At 34.1% G+C, this 23,850-nt stretch overlaps 4 protein-coding genes across 4 annotated transcripts; 3 read left to right on the top strand and 1 right to left on the bottom strand.

Annotated features, from left to right (window-relative positions):
• Nucleotides 1-558: 558 nt before the first annotated feature.
• On the top strand, nt 559-9,104 carry LOC130809480 (E3 SUMO-protein ligase MMS21). Its single transcript, XM_057675272.1, has 7 exons — nt 559-777; nt 855-926; nt 2,024-2,140; nt 2,218-2,328; nt 2,665-2,804; nt 7,280-7,356; nt 7,442-9,104. Exons 1-7 carry the CDS (start codon nt 682-684, stop codon nt 7,582-7,584), a joined length of 756 nt encoding a protein of 251 aa, XP_057531255.1. The 5' UTR covers nt 559-681; the 3' UTR covers nt 7,585-9,104.
• On the top strand, nt 7,584-8,641 carry LOC130808322 (protein MIZU-KUSSEI 1-like). The gene is made up of 2 exons (XM_057673800.1): nt 7,584-7,596; nt 8,316-8,641. The coding sequence occupies exons 1-2, from the start codon at nt 7,584-7,586 to the stop codon at nt 8,639-8,641; spliced, it is 339 nt and encodes a 112-aa protein (XP_057529783.1).
• Nucleotides 9,105-9,299: 195 nt separating the features above from the next.
• Nucleotides 9,300-11,217, top strand: LOC130809479 (serine/threonine-protein phosphatase 7 long form homolog). Its single transcript, XM_057675271.1, has 4 exons — nt 9,300-9,806; nt 9,894-9,981; nt 10,057-10,476; nt 10,555-11,217. Exons 1-4 carry the CDS (start codon nt 9,307-9,309, stop codon nt 11,074-11,076), a joined length of 1,530 nt encoding a protein of 509 aa, XP_057531254.1. The 5' UTR covers nt 9,300-9,306; the 3' UTR covers nt 11,077-11,217.
• Nucleotides 11,218-13,530: 2,313 nt separating this feature from the next.
• LOC130809481 (disease resistance protein At4g27190-like) lies at nt 13,531-18,503 on the bottom strand. Its single transcript, XM_057675273.1, has 2 exons — nt 18,257-18,503; nt 13,531-16,879 (listed from the first exon to the last, which is right to left on the bottom strand). The coding sequence occupies exon 2, from the start codon at nt 16,865-16,867 to the stop codon at nt 14,048-14,050; it is 2,820 nt and encodes a 939-aa protein (XP_057531256.1). The 5' UTR covers nt 16,868-16,879; nt 18,257-18,503; the 3' UTR covers nt 13,531-14,047.
• Nucleotides 18,504-23,850: the final 5,347 nt, after the last annotated feature.

Here is a 23,850-nt window from a genome sequence, read left to right on the forward strand (position 1 = left end):
CTTAGGAGTTTCATTTGACTTTTCACGGATTTTAAGGAGAGTCAAAAGTGGGACCCTAAGGGTAGGAAAGAGAGTAGTATTATGGGTTTTTAATATAAGGAAGGAAAATTAGTATGAGTAATGAATGATATAATTGAAAATAGGATAAAGTTACTAAGAGCATAAAAGTCAAAAACCCATACCAAAAATAAAAATGGGACAATTAAGGTGACTTGACCATAAAAGAAAATGAAACACATAAGCTGAATAGGAACGAGTATTTAAAAACCTGTGACTTTTAATTTGAATAGAAATGTTCTGTTTGTAGAAATTGATTTCAAAGGATTTGATTTTTTTTAAATTATCAACATTAATTATTTTTTTATGACGTTGTTCCAACAAACTGTTTTAAAATAATCATTTATAACTACTTAATATTTTAAAGTAATCACTTTTTATAATTTAGGTGATCACTTATCTTAAAATAATTTTTTAAATTTTAAAATAATCAATTAAAAAATAAATTAATTATATAAATATTTTTTTTCCCTTTATTTTAATGAGCACCGGGCTTTACCGGACCAACTCAGCAACTCCAATAATACTTCGTACTCGCTCAATAGTCAATAGTCGATCGCAATATTTTCCCTCCAAAACGCAAACGGCAAACCCCAGTGGCAGAGAAAAGTGAGGGAAGAGAAAATGGCGTCCACTTCTGCTCGTGCGCAAATGGATACTGCCGGCCGAATCAGAAATGCTGCTGACACTTTATCCTCTGATAATCAATCGCTTATTGCTGTAATTTTTATTCACTTTAATCTTTTATTTTCTTTCTTTTTTCTTCCTTTGATTCCTTTTTTCTATCCCATCTTCAGGATATTCGAAAAACTATTAATTGTATGAAGGAAATTGCGGTGGAAATGGAGAAAGTTCATCGATCTCAGGAGGTAATGTTCAATTTTAAATTAATATAATTTAACCTAATTAGGTCCATTTTATGGAGTATCTTTATCTTCATTTCTCACCATTAAACTTTTTTTTTTTTCGTTTTGAAGATTATATTTTTTTAGTTAGCTGCCTTACTTTCTAAATTTCCCGTTGGATTTGAATTACTTGTTGGTGGATATCATGATTGATTATGGGATACTTTCTATGGGACTAGGGTATTATCATCCGTATCATACTCGGTATATCTCTCATAGACCATGAGACCAGGGTCTTGGGTAATGCGTAGGTATGTAGATTACGAACTGTACCCTTGTCGAAAAAGGTTGTTGCAAGTGAAATCCTCACATAGAGAAAGAACTAAAAATAAAAAACATAGCAAGACAAGATTTATTCTTGTCTCTGGGTTTCGTAGGTTTATTCAAAACAATTATAATTACAAGGTACTAGCAAAAATATTTTTGGGATATATGTTCTGTGTCTGTAAAGTAAAGGGTCGTCTTACACAATCTATATTTACCACAGTGTAGTGCACTTTATTGTAGACTGAAATGTTTATTTGCTAAAAAAATTTAGCAAATTAAATATTGCTCCGTCTTGGTGAGATTGCTATATTTTGTGTAGTCCGCACAAAAATTTTGTGGTTTGATCTGGGGATGGTAAGATAGAATAGTGAAATGTTTGGATGGTATGAAAAGAGAGATGAAATGTGAGAGGAGGATTGATATTAGAGGTGGGATCGTTTCATTGGAATGGAGCAAAATCATTGGAATGGACCAATTAAGAATGTAACAATTTCAGTGGGATGGAAAAAGTATGTAATAACCACCCTTGGGTGAGTGCAAATGAGCGAAAAGAATCCTGGGGTAGACAATGCACCACTTGCAATATATTTGTATTTATTTTTTTGAGTTCGAGAAATAACCCTTTGAAGTTATAAGGCATCGTTAAGGATTGGTCTAAAAAAGCATGTTGATGAAATTCATATGTATCTGTGAATAGTTGTTCAATTCTTAAAGTTCTGTTTTTAATTGATGCAATGATGTTGTTCATCAACTGTTAAGCTTCATACTATGACATTGATAGCAACTCATTACAGGTGCAAAATCTTGAACAATCAGTTGTAAAATTATTGGAAAATTATGAAGACACTATGAATTTTTCCAATGTGATGCAATCTGTTGGGAGCAATTATAAGTCTCGCCCTGGTCCAGAGGTTTTTCTGACCTTTCTCTTTGTGATTGTTCTCGTTGAATTTTAATGTCTAATTAAGTTTTCTTTCCTCCCTTGTAGTTAACTGATTTTAAAGACGTGCTTGGGCTTGAAGCTTCTAGGCTGAAGAGTTCTTACTCTACAAATCCTCAGACTAGTGCTATTTTGAGGAATTTTAGAGAAGCAGTTTGGGTATTGAATCATTGCATCTTTTAAACATTAGATATTTAGTACCTCTATTAGATGGATGGAAGATATAATTATATTTGCCCTTGATTTGTATCTATAAAAATTTATGATCTTTTGATTATTTTTCGTTGTTCTTTCCTGATTTCATGAACCGAGTTTTAATTACTGCAAGAGTTTGATGACTGAAAATTCATTCTGACTAGTCTACATTATGCTTAAAGATGTCTGATGTGGTAGCATCTTTTAGTTTACATTATACATAGATATTTTCAGGATGCTGCCTCTCGAACTAGATATTTTCTTATCTAAGTCATGAATGCCCTGTTTTTTTTCTTGCAGAATGTCCATCATGCAGGTCAGCTTATGCCTGGTGAAGAGCAGGAAGACATTGTGATGACTAGTACACCATTTGGCCTATCAAATACAGTTTGCCCAATAACTGGAAAGTTTGTCACTGAATTGGCAGAGCCAGTTCGCAGGTTAGATTTGTATTTATTTCAAAATTTTGAATCCTGCTTTACTAACCTTTGACAGTTGTTTTCTATTTGTGAAGTCTGTAATGTTAAAATGTATACTGAAATCGTTAACCAATTATATATTCATAAAGGAGAACAGAAATATAGGAACAATCAAATTTATTCTGTTGTATGTTGAGTACATTAGGACGGCGCTTTGGATATTGTGTTTGTTAATGACATTCTTAAATGGTTTAATTTGCACAAGGAAGGCATTTTGGTGTCAGTTAGAAACTGAAGTTTGACAAGACTAACATTTATGAAGTATTTAGAAAAGGTTTTGAGGCTAGGTGAAGCTGTCCTCAGAACTGCCTTCCTATTCCATTCCATTCCTTGTTTTCTGAATATCGGTTGCTCTAGGAGAGGCTTTTGTTATATGGTGGTTTGAGGTGAGGTTGCTCTTGTCGTCTTTTTTCTGTATACTTTGGTTAAGTTTCTTGGTGTCAGAAGGTAGGAGAATGGCTATTGTAGTTTTTATGTGGTAGGTAGGAGTTTGTGTACTCACTTGTAAGTAGTGTAGTAATTCGAAAATTTTTGACTTTTTTCAGTACTTTTTGGAGTTAGTCGTAGGACATAAAATTAACTTACCTAAGTCTAGTATTAGCATCAATAATTTTCTTGTGGATTACGGTAATCTTGATAAGTTATGATGCTTGTCCAATTGCATTCTATATTGTTTAATTTTGACATATTGCACGTTATGTTGCTACCTTTAGAGCTTAATTTTAAGATGATTCGGATTTTTTTGTTTATGGAGTAACTTAGATGATATAGCGTTAGAAGATGCTTATTTTCTTGAAGAATATTATATATGCTTCATTTTTTTTGTGTCTATAAAATCCTTTGTATCTCGGTATGGTTTTGTCCGTTTAAGCTTTACTTTATCCTTTTTTAAGCTTTCGATTGACATAGATTTTTTAGTTGGTGATTGATGAGGTGTTTGATCTTTAGTGGGAGAGCAGAGTTAGATCATCTACTTAGTCGACATTGGGTTTGTATTTTGTAAGCCCAAAGGAGTCCTAGTTTATAAGTAAGAACACTTCTCTTTAATAGGCAAATGATCACATTGATATGACCGACTTACTCACGTTGCAACCGACAATAGCGTCAAAGCCTTAATCCCAAAAATATAGGCCCCTTTGATGCAATATTTTAAAGAAATATGAAAGTATAATCTTGAAATGAATGGAATAGATGCAATTGTAGGGGTTTATGCTACTCGACTAACGTTTGAAGTTTAGTATAATTACATAGAAATGCAATAAGTTTGATCATGCTCACGAATCTTGAGGATCGAGCTTAGCATCATTAAACTAATTACGTATGAGCTAAATTTGAGTATTTGATCCTAATTAGGACTCTAGTACCCATATTGATATAGCTGAGTTGGTCATGTCCTTTGGATCTTTTTGATCATTTTTGAACCTCACAAAATCACAAATGATTATTCTGCAGGAATAAGGTGTATTTTTCTCTTTTGCTGACATGAAGACACAATCTTCCCAATCACATGTCTTTGAGTAATTTGTTGTGGTAGACTTGTTTACACAGTTTCTCCTACATTCTTGCTTACAGTGCGCTACAAGTTTTATGATAGAATTCACTTTACAAATGGACTAAAGAATGAGCTATTAGGTTATGATGGACATTTTAGGATCATTGTTCTATTATCTTGCTCGACTTAATGATTTAAAAGTTCCAAGGAATGCTTCTTTTGACATATACACAACAAAAAGCTTATTGAATGCTTATTTGAGAAGGAGATTATTAAAAACCCTCCAGTGCCTTTGAAGTTAAATTTTTTTTCTCATTCTTAACTCTCAAGGTAAGATGTTAACTTATAATTTAATGTTTAAGAGTTGATATGGAGTGAAAACTCAAATTACTAGAGCAAAATAGATCCTATGGAAATTTTTGTCAGGTCCTATTGTTAGAAAATGTGTAGTACTTAGGTAATAATAAAATACCCAAATTAGTTTACCATATTATATAATCTTGTAAAAGGAGATAATATCTTTTAAGTTTATTGATGAAAAACACCAGTGTGATGGTTTCTTCACTTTTTCACGGTTACCTTTGGTTTTATTGAAAGCCTTTTAATATCTTCTCTTATTGTAGGACAATATTAGTTAGATTTGTTATTGCGCTCAAGTTATTAGAGGTCATGCTTGTCAACAAACAAATTTGTAATTTAATGGACCTTACATCTGATATAGACATGCTAAGTGCACTTTTTTTAATTATCTGACTTGTGCACTTGACAAATTTTTAAAATTTTTTTGACTAAAGACTATTTGACATCTATTCAATGCCTGTTTTGTATGTCCATTTAATGACTGTTATGTATGTCAGCGAATGGACTACTTGTTTTTTTTTTTTTTTACTTCACTTGCTGATTTGGTTTCTACACATGAATCCCCATTTATTGGTTTAGCATTAACATAAGCATTAAATGACAAGGTCACTCACGTTAACCTGAAAGGCTGTAGGTTTGAGCTTTTGTGGACTTATATTCATGCCTTTCCATCTTTTTTTTCCTACGTTGGAGATATCCTAGCCAAGTCACTAGCCTCTCTGTTTTTTTTTTTTTTTTTTTTTTTTTTTTTTTTTTTTTTTTTTTTTAATATTCATACTGTCAAGGACTGATTTTTTTTTTTTTTTTTGGGGAAATGTTTTGTTGGCGTTCTTGTGTAGGATTAGACACAATTAGGATTAGTGCGTAGCTTGGTTTATACTACGGTTTAAAGACGAGTATAGTTTTAATGTTGGTTGTGGGGTTTGTCTTTCGTCTTTGCTATTAGGCCCGTTTTCGGTTAAGACCACCTTCAAAGACTGAAGAGTAGCAAAAATGGGTTGCTTCTAGGGAACACCTCTGATGATCAAGTAAATAAATATACAAGAAAGAATACCTAATTCACTCAACACCAAGTGCACAATAGTGATCTTGAATGAGTAATTGGAGTTTGTTTATGGCATGAGACCTTTTGTGAGTAAATGTTTGAGTAAATGCAAAATAAAATAAATGCGAAATTATCCCAATGACTGAAAGTAAATAGCAGCAAAGTTGAGACGTAAAATGCAAGGTACCTTATAAATAAGGTGTCAGAATATTTATTTTATAGATGGTTGATCATCTGGGATAACTGAAATTCGTAACACTAGGAAAGTCTATCTTGACTTTGGTAAAACCATTACTTCGAACAGTCCTTCCTCACTTTGTTTCCTTGGCTCAGAGCCTCAGACACTAAAGCCAGCCTTTGTTGACATGCCTTTCCAATGGAGGTGTACTAGGGCATCAAATGTTTAAAATGTATTATTCCCTAAAACAAGGAAACTAGTTACTTTATCAATTAAAGTAGCTCTACACTAGATCGTGCATGACACTCTAGTTCCACTACTTATTCATGCTCATGCATTAAATGCAACATACTTTATGAGATTTTGGAAAATCTCCTTCATCGCTAGACTGGACACTCAGCTTAGGGTATCCCAGCTCTAGACACATACACTAGGAATGTTGTATCTTTTTTTTCCATTGTTTGGTTGGGATTATTAAAAATGAAAATGTGAGGAAAAAAGAGTTTTTCATCCGTGTAAATCATATTCCGCCCAAACCAAAAGAAACCAATTTTCTTTTGCTCTCATGCTCTCAGCATCTATCTGTCTCTAGTGTGCTTTTCCTCTCCCTCTCCTGTGATTTGTGAATGGCTATCACTTTCCACTCTAGGATTTCTAAGAGCAATTTCAACGTTCTCCGTTTCTTACATTAAACAAAGGAAAAATTATTTTCGATTGTGTTTTCCACTTAAGATGTTATCTTATATTTTTGATAAGTGATGACTATCACGTGTAAGTGTGATGTACTTCCATGGCTAAGCTAATTAATTGAAGTATGAAGACAAGTGATGTAGAAGAAGATTGATATTAATAGTTTGATTGGATTTACATAATATTCAAGCTCTTCAAGTGGCTTTGGACATAGAAATGTAACTTGAAATAATAAACATTTCACAATAACCAGCTGCTTTTGTTCCTTACCCTCTTTCTCCTGTAGGCTGTAGCTAACTTAAGATCTTCCGCCTCCTATTCAAACACATTAAAATCATATTTCCCTGAATTTTTTGTGGAGCACCACTATAATTTATTTGCTACAGTGTGCTGCAAAGTCGTACTAAAGCTTGCCCAGCTAAAGTGAATAATAAGATAAAGCCTCGAGAGATTTAAAACAATGGTCTCTTACCACAATCTCTGTTTGTTTGATGACTCTTCACTTCTGTATCATGTAATCTATTCTTGTTTCAACTATCATTGTCATTGACGTAAATGTTATGCAAATATGTCAGGTAAGGAAAAGGAATTAAACAGTTGATTATTTTCAATGTACTTTTGTTCCCTGTAGCTATCTGACCTGATATCCTGGACCCTTCTATCTATGACAGCATGGACTGCAAGCATATCTTTGACAAGCAATCAATTATGCACTATATAAAGAAAACAAAGAAGTGCCCAGTAGCAGGTTTTTTAATCATTAAATTTATGATTTAGCTTTCTAATTATCTTGAACAGTAACTCATACTCCCAACTAATTAATCCTTTTTCAGGTTGTCCAAAACCTTTGCTGGCTAATAGAGTGGTGTGTGATCCTCTTTTACCTGTGGAAATTGAGGAACTGCGTTTACAGAATAAACACACAGCTGAGCCTGAGCACATAGAAGACTTCACTGAACTTGATGAAGAAGATTAATGAGCATTGAAGGTTGTATAATATTTTCACCAGTGGTTCTCAGCATTCCTTAGCATGTTTGAAGTACAGTAGAGGTACTTTTTACAATGTATTGTCTTTAGATAAATGTGCTAAATGTTTTTTGTTAAAATGTGTCTGATATGCTCTGCACTCGTCACTCTAGAATTATTTCTAATAGATCTTGTTGTATTATGTGTTCATTAAACATAAAGATTGCTTAGAGAGAATCTTAGGTCAACCTAGTAGTTGTAGGATTTACCTTACACTCTTGTGACACGGGTTCAAAGATAGGTGATAATCGAATCTAGGATCTTAGTAAAAAGTACTTGCTCCAATTAAGACAACACAGATTCTTCCCGAAAGATTGAAAAAAATGAGATTATTTATCTACTTAATTCCAAATATAAGATTGGGGAAAACTTATGTCCCAAAATAAGCTTCCGTACATCCAATCCTAGCTTCGGGTAGAGTTGCTGTTAGTAACAGCGAAAGTGAAAAAAAAAAAAAAATTAAAAGCCCAAAGTCGCTGTTAGTAACAGCGACCTAAAAAAAAATAAAAAATTAAAAGCCCAAAGTCGCTGTTACTAACAGCGACTAAAAAAAAAAAATTTTTTTTTTTTTAATTTAAGTCGCTGTTAGTAGTAATAAAAAAAAGTATGGGTCTAAAACAAAAACTAAAAAGAAACTCTCAGTTTCAAAATTCTCATCATTTTTTACAAAATCCAAATCAGGAGATCTTGGGTCTAAACTTGTGGGTACTCTATTTGGGTATAGACGTGGGCATGTTCATATTGCATTTCAACAAAACCCTAAAACTACACCTGCTTTTTTGATTGAGCTTTCTACTCCTACTAGTGTTCTTGTTAGAGAAATGGCTTCTGGGTTAGTAAGGGTTGCATTGGAATGTGATAAAAAGTGGGATAAAAAGGGGATGAAATTGTTGGAAGAGCCTCTTTGGAGGGCTTATTGTAATGGGAAAAAGTGTGGGTATGCTTTGCGCCGGGATTGTGGGCGCCATGAGTGGCGGGTGTTACAATCTTTGGGGCCCATTACGTAGAGGAGGATGGTAATGGTGTTCAGTTTGAGGAGGATGGGAGTCTATTCCATTATATTGCGTTAAAAAAAAAAATTCCCACTTTACATAATTTGGGAAAGTATTTCCCACAATACCGTCCATGTGGAAAAATGTTTTTTTTTTTATTTTTTCAGACAAAACTGCCACTTGAGATGGCGGTTTCCCTTAAGCAGAAAAACGCCACATGAAGTGGCGGTTTGGTCAAGGCAAACCGCCATCTCATGTGGCGGTTTGGTCCCTGGTAAACCGCCACTTCATGTGGCGGTTTGCTTATGGCATTTTATTTTTTTATTTTTTTTTCTTTCATTTTAAAATAGTGAACGCAACATGCATTAAAGTAGTTCAATACCATCTATTCCATAATAATCAATTACGAACCAGCTTGTTTTGGAAAAAATAATTATGAAAATAATACAAAGATATATTACAATTATGGAAACTCATACAAGAAGTTCAAGTCATATAAGAATATACAAAGTTTGTTAAACTACAACCCCCGGCCCCTTTTGTTTTGCGCACCGGTGGATGATGATGGTGTGAACTCGTCAACCTCCACAATGACATTAAGAGCAGGAGCTCGTCGTTGACTAGCACACTGATATGTGATAATCCTTTGCGGAGGCGATGGATGTGGCGGATGAGTGTTGATGGAAGACGGGGGAACGAACGGCGACATAGTAGCGGATGTCGATGGCGTTGGATCGTCATTGAAGCTGACTTGGCTTCGACAGCATTTTAGCGCGCTTGAGGATGATGCAGATGATGTGACGGTTGACAGACATGCCCGAGCTTACATCTTGTACCTGTTTGGATGCATCTTGTTTCCGGACAAGAGCGGCGACTCGGTACAGTTGATCTATCTCCCTCTACTGGGAGACTTGGAGCGCGTAGATGAGTACAGTTGGGGAAGTGCTACCCTAGCGTATCTGTATCGTAACTTATGTCGAGCATCTCGTAAGGGTGCCAAGGACATGGGTGGATGCTTGATGTTGTTACAGATATGGTTATGGGAGCACATTCATATAGGGAGGCCCATTATTCGGACGGTTCGACCGGATGGGCAACATGATCAGGAAGATGACGCGGATGATTTTGAACCGATATTAGGGTCACAGCATCGGCGCGGGATGGATCCTTTGGCAGTAAGGTAGCAACACTCAATTCACTATTCAAATTCATAATTTCACTATTTTATGATAGATGAAAATGTTAATCAATGTTTATTTGTTTGCAGCTGGCTTCGCGTATATCTTTCGAGATCCCACTCCCCACATACTCTCGTCTACTACAGGGACGCACTAGATCGACAACGGGACGAGCAGGTTAGTAACATTTACTATTTGTATTAGTTATGAATAAATTGTATACATTACTAAGCATATAGATTTCTATTACAGATGACATGGCAGCCTTACACAGCGGCTAAGATGGAAGCTCTACCGCACATATGTACATCGGGCCACGAGATTTGGAGATCGCGTTGTCCTCTTATTTGCTTTGACATTGTCGAGCTACATCTCCCGGATCGTGTCATGCGTCAATGCGGTTTGGAGCAGGTAATTCCGCAAGCCTGTGACACCCAACCTCAACTACATGCGATCGATCGGAGGACTGGGGACAAGAACTACCTCGTACGACATAGATCGCATGTAGATGCGTGGAACGACCGAGCATCTACATTGGTTGGAGGAGATAACTTCACAGGTCATAGCTCTGCTATGTACATGAGTTGGTACAGGCGCATCTCCATATTACGCCTAACGAACACCGCATTTGCGCAGCCAGGATCACATTATCATCCGACATCTACGTTACTGGTACGTTTTCTTTCAACACTCATAACAAATAGTAATAGTTTTAAGTAACTCTTTTAACAATATAATAATAACAAACAGGCTGAGCGCATCCGATCGGTACTCATACAATGTAATGACACGATTCAAGGGGCCGCTACATCGCCAGTTGACGTGGGGTATCGGCTATGTTCTCAGACCTTAGGCTCCATTAACGCGTCGTTGACCGATGCATTGAGTCAGGCGGGTTATGAGTACCTCATACCGACTCCACCCGTCATTGGCGAAGTAGATGACACATTCCACACTCCTTCTCCAAGGAGTTCAGCCCATAGAGGTAGCTCTTCCGGAGGATCCAGTTCTCGGTCCACAAGAGGCCGCCAGCGTTCATCTACTCGAGGTCGGTCTTCCAGATCGCCATCGACATCCGCTACTATGTTGCCGTTCGTTCCCCCGTCTTCCATCAACACTCATCCGCCACATCCATCGCCTCCGCAAAGGATTATCACATATCAGCGTGCTAGTCAACGACGAGCTCCTGCTCTTAATGTCATTGCGGAGGTTGACGAGTTCACACCATCACCATCCACCGGTGCGCAAAACAAAAGGGGTCGGGGGTTGTAGTTTAACAAACTTTGTATATTCTTATATGACTTGAACTTCTTGTATGAGTTTCCATAATTGTAATATATCTTTGTATTATTTTCATAATTATTTTTTCCAAAACAAGCTGGTTCGTAATTGATTATTATGGAATAGATGGTATTGAACTACTTTAATGCATGTTGCGTTCACTATTTTAAAATGAAAGAAAAAAAAATAAAAAAATAAAATGCCATAAGCAAACCGCCACATGAAGTGGCGGTTTACTAGGGACCAAACCGCCACATGAGATGGCGGTTTGCCTTGACCAAACCGCCACTTCATGTGGCATTTTTCTGCTTAAGGCAAACCGCCATCTCAAGTGGCGGTTTTGTCTGAAAAAATTAAAAAAAAAAAAAAACACTTTTCTACGTGGACGGTATTGTGGGAAATACTTTCCCAAATTATGTAAAGTGGGAATTTTTTTTTTTACGCAATATAATGGGAATAGATTCTCAGTTTGAGGGGTGTTCAGTTTGAGGGGAATTAAAAAAAATTTTTTTTTTTAGTCGCTGTTAGTAACAGCGACTTTGGGCTTTTAATTTTTTATTTTTTTTTAGGTCGCTGTTACTAACAGCGACTTTGGGCTTTTAATTTTTTTTTTCACTTTCGCTGTTACTAACAGCGACTCTACCCGAAGCTAGGATTGGATGTACGGAAGCTTATTTTGGGACATAAGTTTTCCCGAATCTTATATTTGAAATTAAGTAGATAAATAATCTCATTTTTTTTCAAATTTTCATTCTTCCCTCACCCCTTGTCTGTAGGGATTCTAAAACGTCTCCCCTAATAAAAAAATTATTCCCTCCGCTCCTTAAAGATGTTCCCATTTTCCATTTTGGATGTTTTACTTGTTGTTCCCACAAAGAATCTTTCTATTTTTGTCATAAAGTTTGGACAAAAAATAACCTTATTCATCCTTATTTTAATATCTTAATGATGCTTTTGGTCTCCACATATCTTCCACAAACTTTATTTTTAACATTTTTATATTCCTTATGATCCCTACATGTTTACCACTAACTTTATAAAAAAAAAATTTTTATTAGTTGTGGTCTTCATATTTTTTCTTCTAACCTTCTTTTAGTATTTTTATATTGTTTATGATTTCCACTTTTCTTCCATTAAATTTATTATTCAATAAAATAATACATTCATTATTTAAAAGATTTTATTTTTCTTAATTCTTGTGAATAATCCCTGTGGGAACTTCGTTAAGGAACTTAACTGAGGCAGTACTGTGTAGAAATTTGTCAGTTGATGTATTGTTACATAACAAGAGTAAATTTATCTTTGCATTTCTGTGATATTGCGCAATTATGAAAAAATGAACGGAAACAAAGCTGCAAACTCATCTCTGCTAGGGGTTAGAATTTAGGTAATGGGTCGGTGCAACCCAAACAAGGAGGAGAAGAGGTATTCCACATACAAATTTAAAGGATGTTCACTACTAAAATTAATTGGTAGTTGTTAATAAGTTTATAAAGTAACATATCCTCTTTTCTTTCTTCGATGTGGGACAACTCACACGTGGTAATATTGGGCTCTTTAACACTTGCCCTCGCATGTGAGTGTCATCAGAATTTTAGCCCACTACAAACCTATTAGGAATGAAAATCTAATTTAAGGCCTTTTAACCAGGGGTAAGATTAGATTTCTAGTCATAAAAGCCCAATAATAAACCGGACTTTGATATCATGTTAGAATTTAGAAAGTGGGTTTGGCAACCCAAATAAAGGAAGAGAGAGGTAACCCATATACAAGCCCAATGGAGGTTCACTACTAAGATCAATTAGTAATAGTAAGAGTTACTTTTTAAATTTATAAAGTGATATATCCTCTTTTTTTCTCCATTGTGAGACAACTTACATATGGGTAATAATGGAAACTTTAACACTAGGTTATACACTTATACTATATATTTGTAAATCCACTACTAAAGCTACTAAGCACCACCAAGTGACAGTATCCCTTCTGCAACGATGAAGGTAAGAGGTTTAACTTTTTCCTTTAATATCTAGTGAGGCCTTGACTAATAAAGTAAATAGGTCCATGATAGCTATTATGTAAATGGATCCATGGGTCTGAATCTAGGTCTAAAACTTTTTTTGTCTGAAAATTTTTAAAAATATATTATATAATTTTCGACCATTCGTATAAAAGTATTTAAACATTTTTGACTAATAAGGATATTCTAATACTTTATATTAATTAAGCGAATAAATATATGAAACTTTCCAACATTTAAGTTATAATGAAATATTTATCAAATCTTTTAATTTTTAAAGTATATATGCAATGACCACATTTCAAATTACATGCACCGAAAAAGTTGAAAATCACGTAATGTTCAGAAATATAAAAAAATTCCAAATTGAACAATTACATACACATGATAGCTAATATATATGAAGTACTCCCTCCGAACCAATTTAGTTGTCCCATTTCCTTATTTGGCAAAGTCTTTTTAGTTGTCTCATTTCTATTTTTGTCAATCTTGTTTTACCTAAATATCCTTAGTTCACACAAGTAATTACGAATATACCCCCATATACCTTACTTACCCAACTACCCTTCACTATTTACCCTTCACTATTTACCCTTTACTACTTATCCTTTTTAATGGACCCCACACCATCCTTAATAACCGAGTCCAAGCAAATGGGACATCTAAATTGGTTCGGAGGGAGTATTAAATAATAAAGTATGTGAATCGGTTCTTGTCTCAAATAGAGCAAGCATCCTTCTTCAGCCAAAGTCTTGAAATCGATTTTCACCTAGCCTTATCCTACCCATAGCCTACCTATAATCCAAAAAAAAAATAATATAGTACAATCAGAAGACTAGTCCTAGTAAGCAACAGTATTAATCAATTGATTAAAGCTCAGCAAGCTAGCTTTTATACGCCACAAGGCCTAACAAGCTTTTAAAAAAGATGGTCATACAAATGAACTTACAGAAGCTTGCGCTTATTCAAAAGACGTCTAATTTCAGTTACTACTTTAGGATAGTCTTTATCTAGTGAAGCCCACCATTGCATACTTAATCCAGCAACTTGTCGGAGAGTTCCCTCGGAAGAATCACAAATCACGGGCAAAGATATTGGGATCATGTTCAACATAGGACAATTCTCCTTATTTACCTTGACCAGAGAATTACACTGTAGTAATCCTCTGCAAATGCTTTCTAAATTCGGCATGTTAATTAACGTTATAGATTTCAAATGTGGGAGTGTAAGGAGGGCATCTTCATAATCCCTTGTACTTCCTTGGCCTTCATTGAGTGCTATAATTTCCGTCATGTGAGGACAGTTTACAAGTTCAATCTCGAGCAGGTTTGGGAGTAGTTTTTGTTGTATTAATGCTAGCGGAAAAAGTTTCTTGATATTTGAACAACTACGGATGTGAATCTTCTTGAAATGAGAAAAAGTAAATGGTGGCGTTATTACCGAGGATGCTGGTGGCGGTGACCATATGTACTCTATCCCTTCACATTTGTTGATCTCACATACCTTCAATTCTGTAGCATTATGAAAGTAGGGAAAAGCATCAATCAGGCCTTTTACTTGGAAATCACATTGATTGATTCCCAGGAATTGGATGTTTTTTGGGAACTTTAGATCATTTCTTCCATCAAAGATACTCTTAGACACCAACAAAACTCTTTTTGAGCCGTTGCAGAAGTTGTTCAGAAGTTGGTCGTACCTGTCGTTACATCCCCATCTCGTTCCCCTTAGAAAGAATTTATAGCAGTTTATTTTCCAGTGATGCCGAATTTCAATGAATTTTTTCCATTCATTCATATTGAATACTAACCAGCACTCTAATCTCTCTAAATACCTTAGATTAGTGATATCCTTCCCCATTATAGCTAGGCTAAGTCTGAGTTTCTGAAGGCGGGAAAATTTTGGAAGTATTTTACATAAGGGCATACGAAGATCTTTGATTTCAGACAAGTCAAGGCATCGAAGGTTAGAGAGGACATCGAATCCTTCTGGTGCTTCTTTGATTCTAGTGTGACGCATATCTAATTCTCTCAATTTGTGGAGTCGGGTCAGAGAGGGTACACAGCTTAAATTCCAACAACCTTGGAGTATAAGTGCAGAAAGATTCTCCAAGTCTGAGACACTGTCTGGTAGCTTCTTGATGTTTGTATGAGATACATTTAGAATCTTGAGCGCCTTCATCTGTTTAAAAAAAGGATCCGAAATCCTCTCTAAGGGATTGTATTGAAGAAACAAAGTCGAAAGATTGGGGCATCGAGGTGACATTTCTTGTGGAATCTCTATAATTCGATTATGAAAAAATGAAACCTTTTCAAGATCTTCCGGCCACAGTTTCTCATGAGGTAATTCAATCAGTTCTGCTCCGGGATTTACCATAAACCGAGGTGAAACTTTTGTTATATTTATTGCCATGTCCCTTATCAGATCATGCATCTTTACACCTGTTTTTTCATTATAATTCTTTGCTTCTAGTAAACATGAGTTTTCGAGTTTGTTTAGGATAGTGTGACCCTCGTGAAATTGCTCTTCTCGGCTTTCGGTCTCTTCCAATAATCCCTCTACAATCCATAGATTAATTAATTCATCTCGGTGTATCTTTGTATCTTCAGGATACAAAAGACAATTCAAGAAACACTTCTGTAACTTGAAATCATTCAAGCGAGAGTAACTGAACTGTAGAATAGGAAACACCTCATTTTTCATATCATCTTGCCCTCTAATAGGTCTTTTGAGCTCTTGCAGTGCATTTTTCCATTCGCTCACATAAAGCACACCATTCATGCTTCGAGCCATGGTCCTTATCGCAAGGGGTAAGCCACCGCATTCTTTTACAATAGACTTTGCAACTTCTATCAATCTATCAGGAAGATCCTGGTAATTCCCGAGATTTCCTGAAAACAATTTCCAGGCATCTCGTTCAGAAAGTGGTTCTATTTTGAGGATTTTCTGGCACTCCATTCTACGACAGACATCCAAACTGCGAGTTGTGATAACAATTTTGCAACCACTGCCTGCAACAGGAACACCAACTTCATCCAACGGAAAATGGTTCCACATGTCATCTAAGATGAGTAGCGTTTTTCTGATCCTGGATAGCATGTTAGACAGTGCAGCTGCCCGTCTCCTCCAATTTTCGTCATTTGGGAGATCTAGACCCACAGCTTTCGCAATCTTGTTTTGCAACTCGTTGGTACTACTTTGAGTTATAGTTACCCAACACACATCACGAAAAAAAATTTTCCCTTCTAATAGCCGATTGTGAATATGCATTATTAGGGTAGTTTTCCCTACCCCTCCCATACCATAAATTCCGATCCTACACACCTTGTCATCCTGTAGCCACTTCATAACGGTTTTAATGTTCCCTTCAAGCATATGATCCATCAGCTTTGGTGTCAGTAAGGGCAGTCTTGTGTTTCTGACGTCGTTCAACACTAGCCCTTTAGGAAATCTGCCCTGTTGCTCTAGTTCTTCAATTTCATCAAATATTCTTCCGATTCGATTCCTTAGTTGCATATTTGGTAAAAGAAGTCTTGTCGTTTTGACCTCTTCACCCAAGCTCACGATCTCAAATTTTTTCACTTTAACATATCTCAACCACTGATCAACTTCTCTTCTTCGTTTCTTTCCTAACTGCTGCTCTTCGATTTCTAACTCTGTACTGATATCAGATGCACGGGCAATCAGAATATCAAACTTTCTTTCGATTATTTGCATTTTATCTTCAAGGTTGAAGCTCTTGGTTATCAAGTTGCTTAAGACAGCCATGTGGTTCAGTTCCTGATATAATTATCACATTAGATTATTGTGTGATCAATATTCAATAGTATAAACGACTGTTATATAAGCACAAATTCCATACAAGGCAAGGGGATGCTTAAAATTAGGAATAAATCAATCCTAATTGCATTCTTTATTGGAAACAATTACCAGCATTGACTTCCATAAGTTGATCTGGTGGTTAAAGACTTTCCCTTCATTGTTATGACTGGTGTTTGACTTTCACCATCTACAAAAAGATTTATTCCCTTCTTGTTTTGGTTGTAGGGGATCAATCCCGAAAATATAGCAACTAAAGCTACATAAATTCTTTGAAGAAAAAAAAAAGGAAGAGTAGATCCATAAAAAGAATCCATTATCGAAATTAAACTAGTTATCTGGTCTGTCATCTAGGAATGAATTCGTATGTTGTATTAGTCATCTTTCTAACAAAGTTAGTTCTAAAAGTTTATTTTAAACATACTAATTCCCCCCTTGATTACCTGATCAGTGATTGATCCTATGATAAAACATGGTAATTTTTGTTGAGAATCTGGTCAGAAAGGGTTTGATCAGCTCATTTTACAAATTACACTAAGAGCATGAACAATGAAGAGGACAAATATATCCTCTTCACAATTCTATCTTTTTTTTTCTCTATTTGACACATTATTTTCTCTTTCCTTCACGTCATTTTTCACTATTTACATCATCTTCTTCGTTCTATTCCTTTAATTTGTCCAACATTCAAGAGGATATTCTTTCATCCTCTTTTCACTTTCTCTCTGTTACTCACATATAACCCACTACATATTCTTTTTCCTATCACCAAAAACAATAATTGTAATTTGTTTAATTATTGAAATAAATATTGTTTAGCCAATTAATTTGCATAATTAATTAATTAACGGATTACTAGTCGTAAAAATTCAGCTCACATAAAAAATTAAAGTGTGTGAAATATACGCAAAGTTAGGTTCATTTTATAGAAAAAAAGAGCCGTTGGTGAAATTATTTTAAAATTTTAATTTACCATTTTTTTAATAACCATTTTAAATAATACTGTTGTACAAAAATCAAAATTAAATACAACCAATGAGATTGTGACATGTCTACTACTCAATCCTCTTCCTCCCATCTTCATCCTCTTCACCGAGAGGATCAAGACCAATCCTCTTGGCCAAGAGGATTGTTATTTCTTCTACACGTTCAAGAGAATAGCAGGAGGAAAGAGAGTATTAAATCCTCTACAATGTTCGTGGTCTAATAGAGTTCATAGAATACTTGCAATGTAAGAGTACTTCATGGAAAATTAATGAACAGAGAAAACCAGGGTGAGAAGCTAAATGAGCCTTGACTGAGGAAAGTATGGGTAAAAAGTAAAAAGTAAAAACTGACCTCATGAAAGATGCTCCCTGCTCCCTGCTCTCTGCTCCCTGATACGATGTTACTTCTTTTACTCGACTTCCTTTATGATTCGATAGTGAAAGCTAAGAGGCGTAATGAAGCCACGAAAGATGAGGCGAAAAGCCAATGAGACGAGGCAAATAGTCGCCGCATAAGACGATGCAAATTGCTACCGCATAAGTGGGTCCTCCATTTATGCCTTCTCATGATCTCATCTTTTCTTTGTTCAATGTTCATGCCTTCTTTACCTTTTTTACGCTCTTTAAAAATTGACATATGCTTTGAAATAAAAATGTCGACTTTAAATGAATGGAGGCTTCATACCCATCTAAAATTAGTTAGGATTTAGTTGAGGTCTAACAAAAATATTAGTACACATATTTTGATATATTTATATTTCTTCAGATTTTTAAAATTTTTTAGTACTTTAAGTAAAAATAATATACACAAATTCTTATGAGAGACCATCTCTGATTGGGTCGACTCATAAAAGAAAATGTAGAGTAAGACTAGATTATAAGCTTTAATGAATAGGGCTTGAGAGACGATCTCTCAGAAGAACGACTGCAATACAATATGAAATTTCCAAAATAAAAATAACGTTATGGGTCAGCTAGTTATGCTATGTTATGGGCTAGATTTTGTGGAGGCTAGGCTAGGCAAAATGCGATATGATACAAGCGATCTCAAGCACAATTTGAATCGGCCCGACCAAACGGCATGTATGAGCTAACATGACCAGAGACTAAGCATAAGTCAATATGTGCCCAAATCTATATATTGTAAATTCAACCAAAAATTTATATTGATGTTTGCTTGCTTAAATTAGTTTTGTATTTATCATATCCTTTCACATGATAATCCACTATGCTTAAAATGTGGATATAATATACTTAAGATTGTAAATCACACTTAAGAGTCAGTAGTTAAAGCGGTATCTAATGTCGGTTGGAATTACTCTATCTTTCCTTTTGAGACTGCAACATATTCCCTTCTATTCACCATAAGTGTCTCATTTACTTTATACATTATATCTAATACACTTATTCAATTCTTAATATCTTTAATTGTGCATAATTAAAAATTATGAAAAATAGATATTAAAAAATCCTTGCATTGAGACGAATCAAATAAGATCTCACTTAACTATGTATTAACTTATAGATCAATAATAAAACACAAATTAAAAGTAAGAGATGAATAGTATTCAAAAAGTAAATGCGATACTGGTGGTGAATAGGAGGGAGTATAACTCAAAAAACGCATATATTAGTCATATGTAGCAAGCCTAAAGGGACAGACAGAGCAATCGCTACATCAGCATAGTAACCACAATTCATCAATAGCTATAGATTTTTTTCTTCATGTATAAGAAAATATATAATCTAATGAATATTGTTTGATTCATGTATAAGACAGAGCAATCGCTACATTAACAGAATTGAGGTGTTTTATAATAAAAAAAATTAATTTTTGGTAACAAATTAAGAGAGATAATGAATTGTGTGTTAATGCAAATAAGCAAGTGAGACGAATCAAAATAGCAAATGCAAATGACTGAGACAGATATAGTATGTATTTTTTTCGCCATATAAGTAATTTTTTCATGCTCATGTAGTCACATGGAAAAAGTCTTGTATGAATTTGGTTTATACTATTTTAGTGTGCACTAATCTTAAACGATAATGTAATAATAAATATTTTTTTACTTGACAAATACAATAATTGAAAAATGCTTAATATTATTAAGTTGGTCCATGCTAATTAAATTAAAGTGAGTTAATTCTACACAAGACTTTTATGACGTTTGGAAAGATGACTTTTTGTTTTTTCTTATTTACATCAACTTGCATGATAGAAATTAGATACTAAAAAAAAATGAATTTTGCTCATCTTGCCTACATCAACAGGCGTAAAATGACTTTTCTTCTCTTGTTTACATCAGCTTGCGTATTTAAAATTATATATATTATTACCATCAACCAAACGGTCGTTAATGTCAATTTTGATATATTTGATTTACAAATATAATTCCGACACTTATTTAAAGCAGAGCTTGGGATGCCTGAATTGGCCACATATTCTATAATTATTGAAATTTTCTTTTTATAATGACTATAATAAGAAAATTTTTATAAATTTTGATCTTTTGAACAACTATAATTCAATCGTTTGGCCCATATTCACCTCAAGTTATGATTTTGCCGAAAATATTTAAGATAAATATAACACCCAACTATTTCTAATAAATTTTGTATAGTTTATTTATTTAATTAAAAAAGATTTTATGCGGTCAAACCTTAATTTTGTTAAATATTCAATTCAATGGTTGAATTAGATAATAATTTATCGTGAATATTTTTTAAAAAATATTTTAAAGACTTTTATGGCCGGCCGGTTATTTCAATTGGAGAAAGAGGAAATGATTTACTTGGCTTTTCAATCCAATTTTTAGATACTAACTAAGCTTTTGACTGGTTACAAATAGTAACCTATTTTTAAAGAAACAAATTTTTCAAAATAAATAAATTTTTTTAACAAACTAAATTTACTTTCTCATTTCCGTCTTTTCCCATGACCAGTTTTCTTGATTTTCCTGTCAACTTCTATCTAAAATTGTGTAATTTTTGCAATCTTTTATTTTAATTTAGAACAATTTAATAAAAGATCTCAACTATGATTGGTTCACTTAAAATAATCCCTATCATAATTAATTTAAAATATTTCATACTATTAGAAAAATTTGTCATAATGATCTAATTTAATCTTCTCACTTTACACCTAATTATAAGTAAAAATCATTCTTTGGATTATAATTAGAAAAATACTAATTGGGTATATTTTAAATTATTCATTATTAAGGTTTATTTTGAACTAACAGACAATAGTTGAGATTATTTTTGTTAATTTTTCTTTTAATTTATGTTTTTAATCATTAGAAAACATGTTTAGGATCTTCATAATTCATAAAAAATACATATTTATAATATAAAAGTTATTATATTATAATTTATTAGAGATTATACATAATTTATGGAGTTTCAATGTTAGTATAATATTCTCTACATATAAATTGTTTTGCTTTAAGCATTAACATTAAGCATATGATTTAGGATCTTAGAAATTAATGAAATTTGGTATGATCATCCAAAATATTGAAGATGAAGAATATCAGAGTATAATAATTTGGTGTTAATTTTGAGGTTGGTCGAAACGTTGGCAGATTATATTTTAAAGTTGCAATCTTTTCATTAGTTGTTTGTTGAGCGTAAAAATGATTAAAAATACATAGGAATATGATGTAGTGCTAAAATTAAGTATTTCAGGGTTTTGAATATTAAGTTGCTGAAACATAAGAATTCATTTTGCCCCATCATTAATTTTGAGGAAATTAAAGGTTTAAAAATATATTAAATGCTTAAAATTAGGGAAATTTCATGTGGTGGTTTTGAGTTTTTGATTTTTCTACATTATAGACAATTTTTTTTTTAATCCACGTGGTAATCTGAATTTTACACTATCAAATCTATGTAAATGTCCTTGCAATTTTTCCATTTTACTTCGTTAATATCTAAATCTCCCACCAAAATTAACTCTGACTCTCATCCCATAATAACCCAACATGACATAACTTTTTCACCCAATTGAAAAACCGTGCCAAAATAAGTATGAATTAACAACATATCAATAAATTAAAAAAACACCAAAAGACAAAGCAACTGCAACCTCTTTCAAAATTCAATTTGTAAGAACATAATTAATTTGTTTCATTCTTCAGCATTATTTGGAAAACTTATGAACACTAATTTTTAATTTGCAAATTAAGAAAAAATTAAACTTTTCTTCCCTAGTAAATAGAAGAGTTGAAGATATAACACAAAATAAAGGAAAAGCCCTAAAGTTTTAATTAGAAATAGTGAAAAGCCAAAAATAAACTAATAACCTTAAAAATTTAAATAAAATAAGCAAAAACTAAAGAAATTCTTCAAAAGAATTACATATACCTAAGAAATTTGAAGACACTCAAAGTACTAATTTTGTTTTTAAAGCTTAAAATTCGGAGAAAAGGAAAGCAATATATGAAGGATGATTGAAATGGAAAGCTTAAAATTAAATTGGGAGAAAAGAAAAGCAATATATGAAGGATGATTGAAATGGAGGGAGAAGGTACACTAAGGTGTTATGAAGAGGATGATTGTAGTGTTGAGGATTTTTTGCAAGTTTTAGAGGAAGGATGATAATGTAAATTTATCATTTAACAGATGATCTAATGTTTGTCTACCTATAGGGTCACGAAGGATTGAACGTGTCAAACTCAGGGTTAGGTAGGATTGAACGTGTAAAACTCAGGATTAGGTATGATTAGGGTTGGGTCAGGGTCAGGTCCAATTGAACTCAGATACTAGCCCATTAATTTTTAGTGAACCCATACTCGAACATAGACCAGTTGGTCTGATGGGTATAGGGTCCTAAATGTATCTTAATTTAATTATTCATACTTAAATTTTTTACAATTAAAGTGAATCCATAGAATCAGGCTTAGAACGAACTTAAAATTGATTATGAATTGTATAATATGTCAATTATAGAGTTAACTAGCGGTTTTGGGTCTTAATTGGTTTAGAGAGAGGTTTTAGGTCGGGTTTGAATCTGAAGACCCTAAACCCAGACCTAAACCCATTTATTTTTTTTTGGACTCTACTGGGTCTCAAAAAATTTGACCCATACCTTAAAAATGGGGGCTTGTCTAGGGCGAGTTTTAGATCATTCTGCTGAAGACACAAAGATACGTGTTGTGAGACAGCGGAAGCAACGATCGCGAAACAATAATGAAAAAATAAAGAAATTCAATACAAACAGTAAGAATAACACCAGTGATTTAACACGGTTCACTATCAATACGATAACTACGTTCACCGGCACCGAGATCAAATAATTTCACTATGATCGCAATGAATTACAAGAAGAATCAAGAATTTCTCTCACAAATTATAAGGGCTCAATTTGCGTTCTCTCTATTTTGTGACATAAAACCCTAACCCTAAATTATGGGTTTATATATACTAAATCCCTATAAGAAGAGGCTTGGGCTCCAAGTAACAAATAAAACCGTCAAAAGTAGTAAAAACTACCAAACCGCAAAATCAGCGAAGCAAGTCGCGGCTCGCGACTTACCTGTTTTCAAACACTAGCTTTTCCTTCAGAAACTCGTGACCCGCGAACAAATGTACGGCTCCCCACCTGGGCGTCTTCCAATCTAGTAGCTTTTGCTCAACTTCTCATGAGACTACCAAATTTGCGACCCGAGAATTTAACCAAACTCTTGATTTAACGATTTCCATGACCAAACTCAATTCGAGTCATTGATCATCAACAATCTCCACCTTGATGAGAACTCGTAGTCAGCAAACGGTCTCATCAATACATAGTTAACACATCTCAAGCCAAACCCCGATGCAAAACTCATGCATAAGCCGTACATCCCGATAAGTCTTCAACCAAGACCCATCCCGACAAGTCTTTAACCAAGACCCATCACATACTCGTCACCAAATATAACAACTCATAATGCTCTACCTGCATCA

The sequence above is a fragment of the Amaranthus tricolor genome, chromosome 3 (genome assembly GCF_026212465.1).
Source record: "Amaranthus tricolor cultivar Red isolate AtriRed21 chromosome 3, ASM2621246v1, whole genome shotgun sequence".
Lineage (NCBI taxonomy): Eukaryota > Viridiplantae > Streptophyta > Magnoliopsida > Caryophyllales > Amaranthaceae > Amaranthus > Amaranthus tricolor.